At 36.9% G+C, this 13,009-nt stretch overlaps 1 protein-coding gene across 1 annotated transcript in view; it reads left to right on the top strand.

The window, feature by feature from the left end:
- The window catches only part of LOC131986455 (short transient receptor potential channel 4-like), a 48,101-nt gene that overhangs the window by 13,520 nt on the left and 21,572 nt on the right, over positions 1 to 13,009 (top strand). The window contains exons 4-6 of the mRNA XM_059351426.1: positions 6,938 to 7,078; positions 7,696 to 7,872; positions 8,939 to 9,139. Coding sequence (XP_059207409.1) covers positions 6,938 to 7,078; positions 7,696 to 7,872; positions 8,939 to 9,139 — 519 coding nt within the window. The remainder of the gene's footprint in view (positions 1 to 6,937; positions 7,079 to 7,695; positions 7,873 to 8,938; positions 9,140 to 13,009) is intronic.

The raw sequence follows: 13,009 nt of genomic DNA on the forward strand, positions 1-13,009 counted from the left end.
TTTAATGTGACAAATGCACTAATGTGCATCACACACCTTGAGTTTCTTGTAAAATGTATCATCTCTATAAACAGAATTAGCAGAATCTGTGTCATAGTTAGATATCGTAAGCAGTCTAGTTTCCTTTTGGAGTCCCAAGTAGAATCGACCAATCATGTTTAAGCGTGCTGTGGTTGCATGCAGGTGAAACATATTGGCCGAAATGAATTCTCTGAACCAATTTTCTGATGACGATTTAGCTTTTTATATTATAAATCTGCATTCATATAATAATAATAACAATTACTTTATTTGTGTAGCACGTTTCATACATAGAATACCATTTAAAGTGCTTTATTCTGTTGTAAAAACAAAACAATGAAAAGCGGACACAAAATGAAACAAAGCACAGAAACACCCGAAGGCTCTTTATAATTGAGAATGGCTCCGACAGATGCATATCTTTACTCAGAGGATAATACATGAAGCTGTTTAAAAACGCTGATATCCAACTCGCTCCTCGGCGGAAAACAAATAAGCTGCAGCACTTATAAACTCATCATTCAGACAGCCTGCAAAACAGAAATACAAATACACAAATTCCAGCGAAGCACAAACTAAATTTCCTTATTAATAAATCTCACTGGCAACAGAGAGGATGCACTTTTCCCTGACAGCCTTTTAATATAATCAATGAGCTTCTCTTGGGGGAATTTGGAAGTGCTGGAGTGATCTATTTTCACAAGCTGCACATGTGATGGGAAGAGGCTCTATCATTAAGTACCGAGGCATTAAGGTAAAAGGAAAATGTGCCGGCTGATAGATGTCACAGCTCGGATATTTTTGGCTTCTGCATCTACTTCTGTTTAACAAACAAGCCAGAGCTGTCTCTGTCGTGTTTGTTCCCTAATGTATTCTTTTATTTTTCCCCTTTTTTCACAATTTCACTTTATTCTATCAAAGACACATGCACAGCAACAGGGCAGTAAAAATCCCCCTTCATTTGATCGATGAAGCCAAAAACATCTGTTCCTTTGTGGTTTATGGTGCATCAGTGCTGATAGGAGGAGAGTAAACAAGGCGTGTGTGTGTGTGTGTGTGTGTGTGTGTGTGTGTGTGTGTGTGTGTCAGTGGAATTGGCAGGAACAAGTAGAAGAAAGTGCTTCTTGAGTGGAGAGCAATCAGTGCAAAGGGGCACCAATCTGAAATTAATTAGAGTGTATTTTGTTTTTTGATTACAGCGATTAAAGCTCTAAAACCGGCACTTCTCAAAGACTAGTAGAATCTTTTTTTTTTTATTAACCTTTTTTTTTAATGAGCAGCAGCAGAAAAACTCATCTGAATCCTCACAAGTTTAAAAAATAAATAATATCGTGCAACTCTGGATAAAAAATACATCATATTCTCTCTCAGTGAATGTACTCATTAAATCTCTTTCGGTGTTCCTTTTCCGAAAAAGACACAACCGGGCTCATGAAAAGCAGCTTTGAAGTGTCAGCTATTGTTGTTGCCAACAATACTGGGTCAATTATGTTAGATTGTATAAAAAGCCGCCGGCAGCTGCTTGCAGCTTCTGATAGCAGCGTTTTACTGGCTGACGCTGCACGCTGAGATTCCTCCAGAGATCTGACGTGTGGGCCACTCTGCACTTTGATCTCATCCACCAGTTTTTACCATGTTAAAATATCATTTATTCAAAGCGTCAGATATATGAGAGTTCATATAACACCAGCAAAGATCCAGTCAGAAGAACACATGAGTAAGTCCGTGGGGTTAAGCTTGAGTCAGAGAGGACGTAGGTGCCAACATGCAGAAGAAAAGATCATTCTGGGATGAAAAACAGCTCTGCTGGGAGGTTTGCTATTTGTTTAGTTTTTACAGTGGTGGAAGAAGTATTCATATCTCTTACTTAATTAAAAGTACTAATACCACACTGTGAAATGACTCCACTAAAAGAGTCCTGCATTCAAAACTTACTGAAGTAAAAGTACAAATATCAGCATCAAAATGTACTTAAAGTTAGGGTGACCATATTTTGATTTCCAAAAAAGAGGACAATCGGCACGGCCTCGAGACACAAATTCAGACAGGCTTCTCGAAGGTTGATGAACATGCTTTATTATGCTTAAATGGTGCAAAATTAACTTCTGTAATAAAATAAAATGAAATCTGTAAAAACTTGTAACAAAATAATAGCTCTCGTAGACTCTTTTCAAATAAATGAATAAATAATATGAAATCATGTTCTAAATATGAACTCTTCTGTTAAAAAAATCTAGCTTCAACAATATATCTCTTAATAACTGCAATAAGATAAATAATAGAAGAGTCTCACAAAGATACTAACTTAACAAACAAAAAGGATCTATACTTTTCATCTTTAGTTTTTTAGAACTGTGTGCAAAGAGCCGGTCAATTTACATGCACGTGTACTGGTCCTATGAAAAACAGTGAACACCGGACATTTTCGTGAATTTATAAAACCCGGCCGGACGCCCCAGACAGGACGTAAAAAGTGGACATGTCCGGGCAAAAGAGGACGCTTGGTCACCCTACTTAAAGTATGCCTCTAAAATGTAGTGGACTAGAAGTATAAAGTTACAAATGCTGGGAAAAATGATACCAGCATGGCATGGTAAACATTTTTTAAAGTGTTATATATATATATATATATATGTATACAGGCAGAATGAAGAGTCAAAAATTGCCAAAAAAGCCCCAAACTCCAAAGGATTAAAAGCATTTTTTGATGTTAGTAAAAGGACTTTAAAATCAATAGAAAAAGTGATATATGTTAAGAGATGAGCCAAAATGTCATGTGCAATCCAATAATATATTTAGATTGTATAAAAAGTACAATATTCGCCTCTAAAATGTAGTGGAGTAGTTACATTCCACACTGCAAAAAAAGAAAAGTTGGGTGAACTCAAAATTTCAAGGCAATAAACTTTGCTAAAATTTTAAGTTGGACAATTAAACTAAATATTTTAAGTTTTGTTTTTGAGTTTGCTCAACTCTGAATTCCGATTTTTGTCAACTCAACTGTAAGTTGTACTAACTTATAATTTTACATTGTAATAACTTTTAATCCTTACTTCTGCTAACTTCTGCAATGTGCTGAATTGGCACGATTGTAACGCCGCTATGAAATGTCAGCTAATGTTGCGACCACAATTTTGAGTTAGCCTTGATACGCTAATGGCTACTCTTGTAGCTGTAATAAGCAGCGCCGCTAGCATCAGTTAGCCGCTAGCTTTCGCTAATGACCGAATTTCACCGCTTTCCCGCATTTCACAACAAAGAAATAAGAGTTATCAGAACTATTGTCCCTTGTTGTGAACCCCAACTTAAAGATATAAGTAACAACAACTCACCAACTTGTTTTTGAGCAGACAACTGGCTTCCTTTGTTGTGCTAACTTACATTATTGCCCTAAATGTCAATAATTTATATTTTTCTAAGTTTTACCAACTGAAATCACTGTTTTAGGCCAAAAAATACAAGTTGGCTTTTTTTGCAGTGCACCAGTGAACAGAAAGAGTTCTCATGCCTGTTTGAATCCACAGACATTTATTTTCCTCAGTGTCATTCAAACACAGAGCAGCTCAGTGTCCCATTTTAAACCAGTTTTCTCTAAACAGCTTCTCTGATGTTGGGAGATGATGACAGGTGAAAACCAGTGGGGAGGGAAAGAAAAGCAAAAAGATACACTGTGTTTTTTCTGCAGATGCTAATTTTAATAGCTGACAGTTGCTGCATCATTCTAATGTGCATTTACACGGACAAGTGGGCTTTCATTCTTTTTCCTTCTTTTCTCCACTATTATCATAAGTTCACTCCTCCTGCTCTGTGTTGGGCTCAGGCCAAGGCTGTTTGATGTAGATTATTTGATGTCCCTCCTCCTCCCACGTGAAGAGCAGAGTATATATTTATTAGATCATCTCCTCTGTGAAACCTGACGACTCCCCGACATGGCGCTGTGCCGCTCTGAGAGTAAACTGAACAAGAAATTAGTGTCCACATTTGGTCCAATATGGATGATGTAACATTTTTTGAGAAAATGAACCAATCCCCAGGATAACAATGCTTTATATTTTGCTCCTCAGAGACGAGTCGTGGCAGTTCCACTGAAACTATTTCTGTTTTTTACTCATAACAGACGACTTTGAAGTGAAAGATTTCTTTCAAAAGTACAGTGCGGCAGGCTTTGTTTCAGTCTTTTTATGGAATCAGATTAAATATAGTATTGAGCTTTATAAGATAAAAACATTGTCAAATCAATCCAGACACAAACCAGCCAGCAGAGTGACCAGTGTCTCCTCAGCAGTGTTGGGGAAGTTACCTTTAAGACTACGTAAACTGCAAAAAAATAAAAGTTGGGGGGACTCAAAATTTCAAGGCAACAAACTTTTAAAATTTTAAGTTGGACAATTAAACTAAATCATTTAGGTTTTGTTATTGAGTTTGCTTAACATCTGAATTTTTGTCAACTCAACTGTTAGTTGCACCAACTTATAATATTCATTGTAATAACTTGTCAGCTAATACTGCGACCACAATTTTGAGTTAGCATTGATACGCTAATGGCTACTCTTGTAGCTGTAACAAGCAGCGCTGCTAGCATCAGTTAGCCGCTAGCCTCAGTTAGCCGCTAGCATCAGTTAGCCGCTAGCATCAGTTAGCCGCTAGCTTTCGCTAATGACCGAATTTCACCGCTTTCCCGCATTTCACAACAAAGAAATAAGAGTTAGCAGAACTATTGTCCCTTGTTGTGAACCCCAACTTAAAGATATAAGTAACAACAACTCACCAACTTGTTTTTGAGCAGACAACTGGCTTCCTTTGTTGTGCTAACTTACATTATTGCCCTGAATGTCAATGATTTATATTTCCAGGTTTTACCAACTTAAATCACAGTTTTAGGCCAAAAAATGCAAGTTGGTTGGTCATTTTGTGTCTTTTTTTGGTCATTTTGTGTCTTTTTTGGTCATTTTGTGGCCAATTTGTGTCTTTTTAGGTCATTTTGTTTCCTTTTTTTGGTCAATTGTGTCTCTGTGTGGTAATTTTTTGTCATTTTGTGGTCAATTTGAGTCGTTTTTGGGTAATTTTGAACGGGGGTCGCGTACAACATGCATGTCAAATTGGGGGTCGCGCCTCAAAAAGGTTGAGAACTACTGGTTTAGATCACTCAGTTAAACCTGTAGCATAATTTACCTTATTGGCGCATTCATTCAGAAGGAAAAGTCAGCTAGTATTTAGTTTTTAGAGACAAACAAAGTCGTACAACTTATTTAGGCTGTAACTCTTACATTTCTGGTTGCAGCATAGAGATAATCTGCTCTTCTCTGCATCAAGTTGCAAACTATGTCCTAACCTGTCAGTTATCCCTCAACATTTGTCTGACTCTCTCTCCTCCCTGTTTCTCTAACCACAGAATCAGATAATAAGCCTTCTATTAAAAGAAGTGAAAAGGGTCGGCTTACCCCCGTGCAGCCTGCAGCCATGTTTTTCCTCTGAGTGACACGGGAATAGCACTAGGCTTAGCTGGAGAGGAGATAAGAGGGAGAGGTGGAATGAGTTTCATTCTCAGCATAATGATTGCCTATGAAACGTGTGTAATACTGATTTTTTTCACCATATATCCTTGACATTGTCTGTGACTTTGACCGAAGGCATCAGTCTTTAAAAACTGTTGTTTTTTTTGGTGCTGCTTATTCCATTTAACCCATTGACGCCGGGAAAGCATTACCGCATTTCTACCATTAAAACCGGGATCGCTGTTGCGTCACTCTACCATGTAGTATTTTTTTCCACCTTTTTTCGGTCTCTTGGCCAATGAAATGCATCAGAATCATGATCAGAATATATGTGGGAGTGTCACAATGCATCATGGGACTTTTCCAGAACTTTAAATCATGGAGGAAGACGACTATAGCGGAGGCATATCTATATATATATATATATATAAATATATATTTATATATATCTATAGCGGAGGAGCTCAGCAGGAAGTGACGGAAGAGATCTGATGAAAACAGCGCCGATGATTTAATTGCTGATCCGGACTTTGAACCCTCGGAACCAATCGACCGGCATTTATGGATGAGGAATATGTTTTTAGACGACATATTTTCACCGAAGAACAGACAGATTTGTGGCCACCTGGAGATAATAATAATATTATTAATAATATATTAATATTAATAATAATAATAGGCTAATTGATTGTGATGATGATATAAGAAATCATGACTGTTTATGTCTTATATTACTTTATGCGTCGTTGAGTACCCTGAAAAGTGCAATATATACAATTTATTATTATTATTATTATTTATTATTATTATTATGATTATTATTTTTTTATTACAGTAGGCTAATGAGAATATGTCTTGTTCTTCCAGTGGTCATATCATGTTAGCATCTTGCTAATGGGCATGTATTAGTATTATGCATAGGATTTTTTATTCAGTCAAATGTAACATTTGCTGAGTTTGTTAATTTTTTAAAAAACTTTATTGAAGGTTTGGACAAATAAACTGAACTTCGTATGAAAGCCACGGGTATAAGCTCTCAAATACTTTTTGAATTTCATTTTTATCTGCTACAGAGGCTGAAAAATCTTCTGTTGAATTTCCAGAAAAACTTCAGGTTTTAGGGGGTCATTTGAAAATCGCCCAGAGGTTTTACAGGCATTTTTCTCCAGCCGCTTTAGGCCTTAATGGGTTAACTTCACTGTAAAGACCTTTGAACTAAACTCTGAGGTGAGCGGAGGATCTTTTGTGTTTAACCAAACCAATTACTTCCACTGTGCACTGAGCATGTCAATTAAACCTGACAAAAGGATAAAAAAGGCTCTGAATTGCCAACAGGCCAAGACCAAATGTACCAACTGCTTGTAGAGCTTCATTCAACAAATGTGATTAAAGCGTTTTATTCTCTGCTCTCCCCCTGAAAGGTTCCTCCTATCTTATTGGACAAGCAGTTCTCTGACTTCACCCCTGACATCACTCCAATCATCCTCGCCGCACACACCAACAACTATGAAATTATTAAGCTTCTGGTGCAGAAAGGTGTGTCCATGCCGCAGCCACATGAGGTGGGTGAACCATTTGTATTTTGTTATTTATTATCAGCGTGAAACCCTCAAAATGTCAACAGACGCTCAGGGAACCAACAACAGTCTTGTGTGCAGACAGATTAAAGTTCAGTTCTGACACTAAAGTATCACCAGTGGAGTGATTTTATATTTTATCATTCAATATAATCCATTCAGATCATATAGAAGACACACTGCTGAGTTTTTACTCAACTGCATCAATTTTATTTAAATTGTTTTTATATTTCCATACTTGTCTTTTATAAAAAGGGACTGCTCACCTGGAAAAATTGGGGTGTTCTAAAACTTTTGACCGGTAGTGTATATTAACAGCTTCATCACATATTCAATTCATCCTGCCACATTTATGCATTTATGCATTTTTTACAAGAAACAATGCCAAAAGAATAAATAAATAAGTAAATAAGATATTCATTTTTAATTGTTTGCTTATTCAATGAATTGTTGCATTAAGGAAAAGAAAGAGAAGAAGAAAAAGAAAAGTGTTAAGTGTTAGTTGACTTAACGGAGACGGTGGTTGAATTGCAGGACTAAAATGTGGTTATTGAACGATGGGACGCCTCATTAAAACGTGTTTGTTGTGTCTGATGCTGCAGGTTCGCTGTAACTGCGTGGAGTGTGTGTCGAGCTCCGACGTGGACAGCCTTCGCCACTCGCGCTCCCGCCTCAACATCTACCGAGCGCTGTCCAGCCCCTCGCTGATTGCGCTCTCCAGCGAGGACCCGTTCCTCACCGCCTTCAGGCTCAGCTGGGAGCTGCAGGAGCTCAGCAAGGTGAGGAGCATCTTTAGTTTGGATCTGATGAGTCGTATGTTGCATATAATGAGCTCTCATGCAACCTGGTCTCACAGGAATCCGTGAAATAGCCACGGATTCGCTTAACTCAAAATCCGTGGAATAGCCACGGAATCACTCAAATTTCCGTGAAACTGAGACAAAATGACTAAAAAATGACAAAAAATAGACACAAAATGACAAAAAATAGACACAAATTGACTAAAAAAAGACACAAAATGACCAACAAAAGACACAAAAAGACACAAAATGACTAAAAAAGGACACAAAATTACCAAAAAAATACACAAAATGACCAAAAAAATGCACAAAATGACACAAAATGACTAAAAAAAGACAAAATGACCAAAAATAGACACAAAATGACGCTTAACTCAAAATCCGCGGAATAGCCACGGAATCACTCAAATTTCTCTGAAACTGACACGGATTTCGCTACAATGCAAGTTAATGACAGTCATATCCCGTGGAAAAAGTATTTTTACAAAAAATAAATGCAAAAATTATGGCTTGTGTATATATATTACAGTATATTTTTGCTATGAACATGGTGCCAGTGTATTTTACAGTGGAGTAATGTTTTTTTTTTTTTTTTTTAATTTTAAAAAATACTGTTTTGGCTGATATATACATACACAGTGTTTCATTGTGACTGAAACTGAATTAACCCATTGATCATTATACGGTCTTTTACTGTCATGGTTTAGCAGTTCTTCACCGTAAAATCTACAGACATTTTTTACAGTGTGGAGTGTTTGTTATTCAGCAACTCTGTTGGACCTGAATTGCATTTTAAAGACGAATAAATAATTATGAATAAAAGTATGAAAATATACAAAAACTGGATCCTTGCCTGCTGTAGTTAATGATATTCCAGAATAAATATTGTAAAACCCCCAAATTCATTATTTAAGGCTAAACAGTAAATAGAAATGAGAAACACCCAGAGGCGAGGTCTGATTTAGAAACCACCTTCTACATCTCAGCTTCCAGGTCCTTGCAGGCGTCTGGGAGGTTTCACTTCTCTGTGTTTTCTCTTTCTAAGGTGGAGAACGAGTTCAAATCGGAGTACGAGGAGCTGTCGCAGCAGTGTAAACAGTTTGCCAAGGACCTGTTGGACCAGACGAGAAGCTCCAGAGAGCTGGAGATGATCCTCAACTACCGAGACGACATCAACCTGCTGGACGAGGAGGAAAACAACGACCTGGCTCGACTCAAACTGGCCATCAAGTACCACCAGAAAGAGGTAAATACATAATATTAGTCTATTATTATTATCTATTATTATTAGTCTAATATATAGTCTGTAGATGTAGAACAACGTATTTAATTGATGGTTAAAACTACGGTGGCCCTGAAGTGCAAATCGCAACGGCAAATCAGAAAACACAACAAATCAAGAAACACAAGTCTAGACGGAATTGTACAAAAAGTGAAAGTGAGGAGCATTTATGGGTACAAGTCAGGAACTGGCCTACTTTACTTATTTCAAGGGTGCTGAATCCAAAAAAAATGGTTCCCAAGAGAAATTTTGAGCTTTTGACTCTCATTTGCATATCAATATGGCGGCCAAATTGCCCATCTTGCTCAGTTGTTGGACCATTTTCCCCAAGTTTTTTTGTAAGTAGGCAATCAAAGATGAGGAAATTAAGTTTTCTAGATCTATAGTCTAGGGTCAGAGCAAGGATATAGTGGAGGCTCAGTGTCTTTTTTATGTATATATATGTATGCAAAATACCAACTTTTAAGGTGAAATTAAGCATTATTTGTGTCATTTTTTAAGGCGTACATAAATATTCAATCAATATCACTTTTAAATGTTCCAGTTGGTATTTTGCATACATATATATACATAAAAAGCCACTGAGCCTCCACTATATCCTTGCTCTGACTCTAGACTATAGATCCAGAAACTTAATTTCCTCATCTTTGATTGGCTACTTACAAAAAAAGTAAGGGGAAATGGTCCAACGACTGAGCAAGATGGGCATTTGGTGGCCATTTGATACAAATTAGAAGGTCAAAAACTCAAAATTTCGCTTGGGAACCATTTTTTTGGACTCAGCACCCTTGAGATATGTAAGGTAGGCCGGTTCCTGACTTGTACCCATAAATGCTCCTCACTTCTTATAGGAGGCCTTTATTCTGAAATCCGTCTAGACTAATGAGCCGTTTTGTCTAAAAGTTAAAATTTCAACAACAGTGTGTGGTGGGTTTCAGAGGGTAAAAGCCTGATCCTTCTAAACCTTTCTGCCTGCTGTGAAAACATAAAAAGGCAGTGTGAGTGAATCAGTGCCATAGTTTGAAATCTTTAGTTAATTTAATACTCACAATGCCTCGAAGGACGAAACACGAAGGACACAGAAACAGGTGGTTCTTTATATTCTGAAGGGAAGCAGGAATATCATCCTCTCAGCTATCAACACACACACACACACACACACACACACACACTTCCTCTCAGTCAAGTGCACCTGCCGAGCTGTGAGAGACAGATATGACTGCAATATCACACTTTTAGACTTTTAAATTGTGCAATATAAAAAAGATCATCTGGGTTTTTTCAGGCATATCCTTGCTTCTCCTCTTTATTTCCCCTCTGGCTGGTATTGTTTGCTAGATCATCTTTTTTTTATTTAAATGCTCCAGGCAACATTCACTGTATGGGTAGGACTGCCAAGCATGCAGTTTTGTTTTTTGCTGCATCAAGCCAGTGACTTGTTACAGGTGTTACTGGCAGCCAGTGCAGCCAACTGGTGTAATGATGCTGGGTTAGCGTTCTGTGCCAGACTCTGGTTAGGAGAGGTATCATCTGTTTCCCTTTGGCAGCTTTTACTGCATTACCAAAACATTAGAGCTGCAAGCTAAAACCTGACTGCATTTTTAGTTTGCCATTGTAGTAGATTCACAATGGTGTAATGCAGTAGTTCTCAATCTTTTTGAGTCGCGACCCCCAATTTAACATGCATGTTGTCCGCTCACTGAACACAATCTCACACGCACAGTTCAGATCCTACAAAATGACCAAAAAAGACACAAAATGACCAAAAAAAAAAGACACAAAATCTTTAAAAAAAGACATAATATGACCCAAAAAGAACAAAATGGCCAAAAAAGACACAAAATCTTTAAAAAAAGACATAATATGACCCAAAAAAGAAACAAAATGACCAAAGAAAGACACAAAATGTTTAAAAAAAGACATAAAATGACCCAAAAAAGAAACAAAATGACCAAAAAAGACACAAAATGTTTAAAAAAAGACATTAAATGACCAAAAAAGACACAAAATGTTTAAAAAAAGACATAAAATGACCCAAAAAAGAAACAAAATGACCAAAAAAGACACAAAATGTTTAAAAAAAGACATAAAATGACCCAAAAAAGAAACAAAATGACCAAAAAAGACACAAAATGTTTAAAAAAAGACATAAAATGACCCAAAAAAGAAACAAAATGACCAAAAAAGACACAAAATGTTTAAAAAAAGACATAAAATGACTCAAAAAAGACACAAAATGACCAAAAATGACACAAATTGACCACAGAATTATCAAAATAACACACAAAATGACCAGAAAAGACACAAAATTACCCAAAAAAATGACATTAAGTGACCAAAAAGACTAAAACACATGAACACTTTAACACAGTGGAGACAGAGCTGACTTCCAAAATGATTTGGCGACCCCCAGAAATCATCTCAAGACCCCAATTGGGGTCCCGACCCCAAGGTTGAGAATAGCTGGTGTAATGTAACTAAGTACATTTACTCAAGTGCTGTACTAAGGAACAATTTTGAGGTACTTGTTCTTTGCTTGAGTAATTCCTTTTTGTGTCAGTTTGTAGTTTTTACTCCACGACTTTTAGCTGCAAGCTTTAGTAACTTTTCAGTCGAGATTTAACTTAAAAAACATGCAAAATCTAAATTCAACCTCATAACAGTATATTAAGTAGTTAAAATGAGCCCTACCTTGAGATATGTAAATGCTCCTTACATAAATGCATCAATAATAATAATAATCCCATAATATATTTTGAATAATAAACAATCTGAGTGGCTCCATTCAGTTCATTTTGATGCTGATACTTTTGTACTTTTACTTCAGTAAGTCTGCATGTAGATAGCGACATAAAATAATGTTTACTTAATGTTTATTTAAGTCTTTAAAAGACAATAACCTGCAGGAATTCCCACACGCCGTGCATACAACTAAACATTCATTCTCTATAATGGTCTGTAGTGTTTAATGCAGGACATGTACAGAACATTAATATGCTGCAAAATAGGCTGCAATTTGGTTTTTATTACTTTCACAGTTCATTTTTAGTGGCTTGAAAGTAAATTGGAGTGTTTTTTTATCAGCAACTCTGTCGGTCCTGAATTGCATTTTAAAGACGTATAAATAATTATGAATAAAATGATTATAATTATGGTTCAAACCTGATAACTCCCTTTACACTCCACTGATTGCTTCTGTTTATATTGTGTGTTTAAAGTTTGCTCAGTGGGTGCTGGTATGAACAGTTGGTGTGCAAAAGAAAGCTTATTGAAATGTTCATTTTAATTCCTAATTATATTGAAGATGTTTCTAAATTGCATTGCAAATTAAATTGATTTAAGTGGGTAATTTGTTGTTAATGTTAATGTGCATATTCACCGGCATAATATTTGCTTTTATCGCATTTTTATCCATTCAAAGCTTATTCCTGTGGATGAATAAAAAAGGAATTTGCAGAAATTCATATAAACGACACATGAGCGATGTCTTTCTGGGCTCAATGGAGGAGATGGGAATCCCGGTTATGGCGCTGCTAAGTTATGGGATGTGTGATGGCGTCCTCAGGCAACATGAAGGGGCTCAGATAGATATTGCAGCGCAGAATTGTTTGGCTGAATAAAAAAAGAGGTGAAGTGAAATGATGAGGAAGCAGACACATTACTCCCAGGAGCCAGTTATAATTCATTCAGCTGTCTTCTGCTGCCTGGCTCACGGAGCAGATGCACCTTTTTTTTTTTGGAGGCGCCTCGATTTATGACGCCGCCGTTTCCTGCTTCATCCATCCAGCAGCTCAGGCTGCAGGAGAGGACAGAGTGGAGCAGCGTGCAGGTGCA

The sequence above is a fragment of the Centropristis striata genome, chromosome 15, assembly GCF_030273125.1.
Source record: "Centropristis striata isolate RG_2023a ecotype Rhode Island chromosome 15, C.striata_1.0, whole genome shotgun sequence".
Taxonomy (NCBI): Eukaryota; Metazoa; Chordata; class Actinopteri; order Perciformes; family Serranidae; genus Centropristis; species Centropristis striata.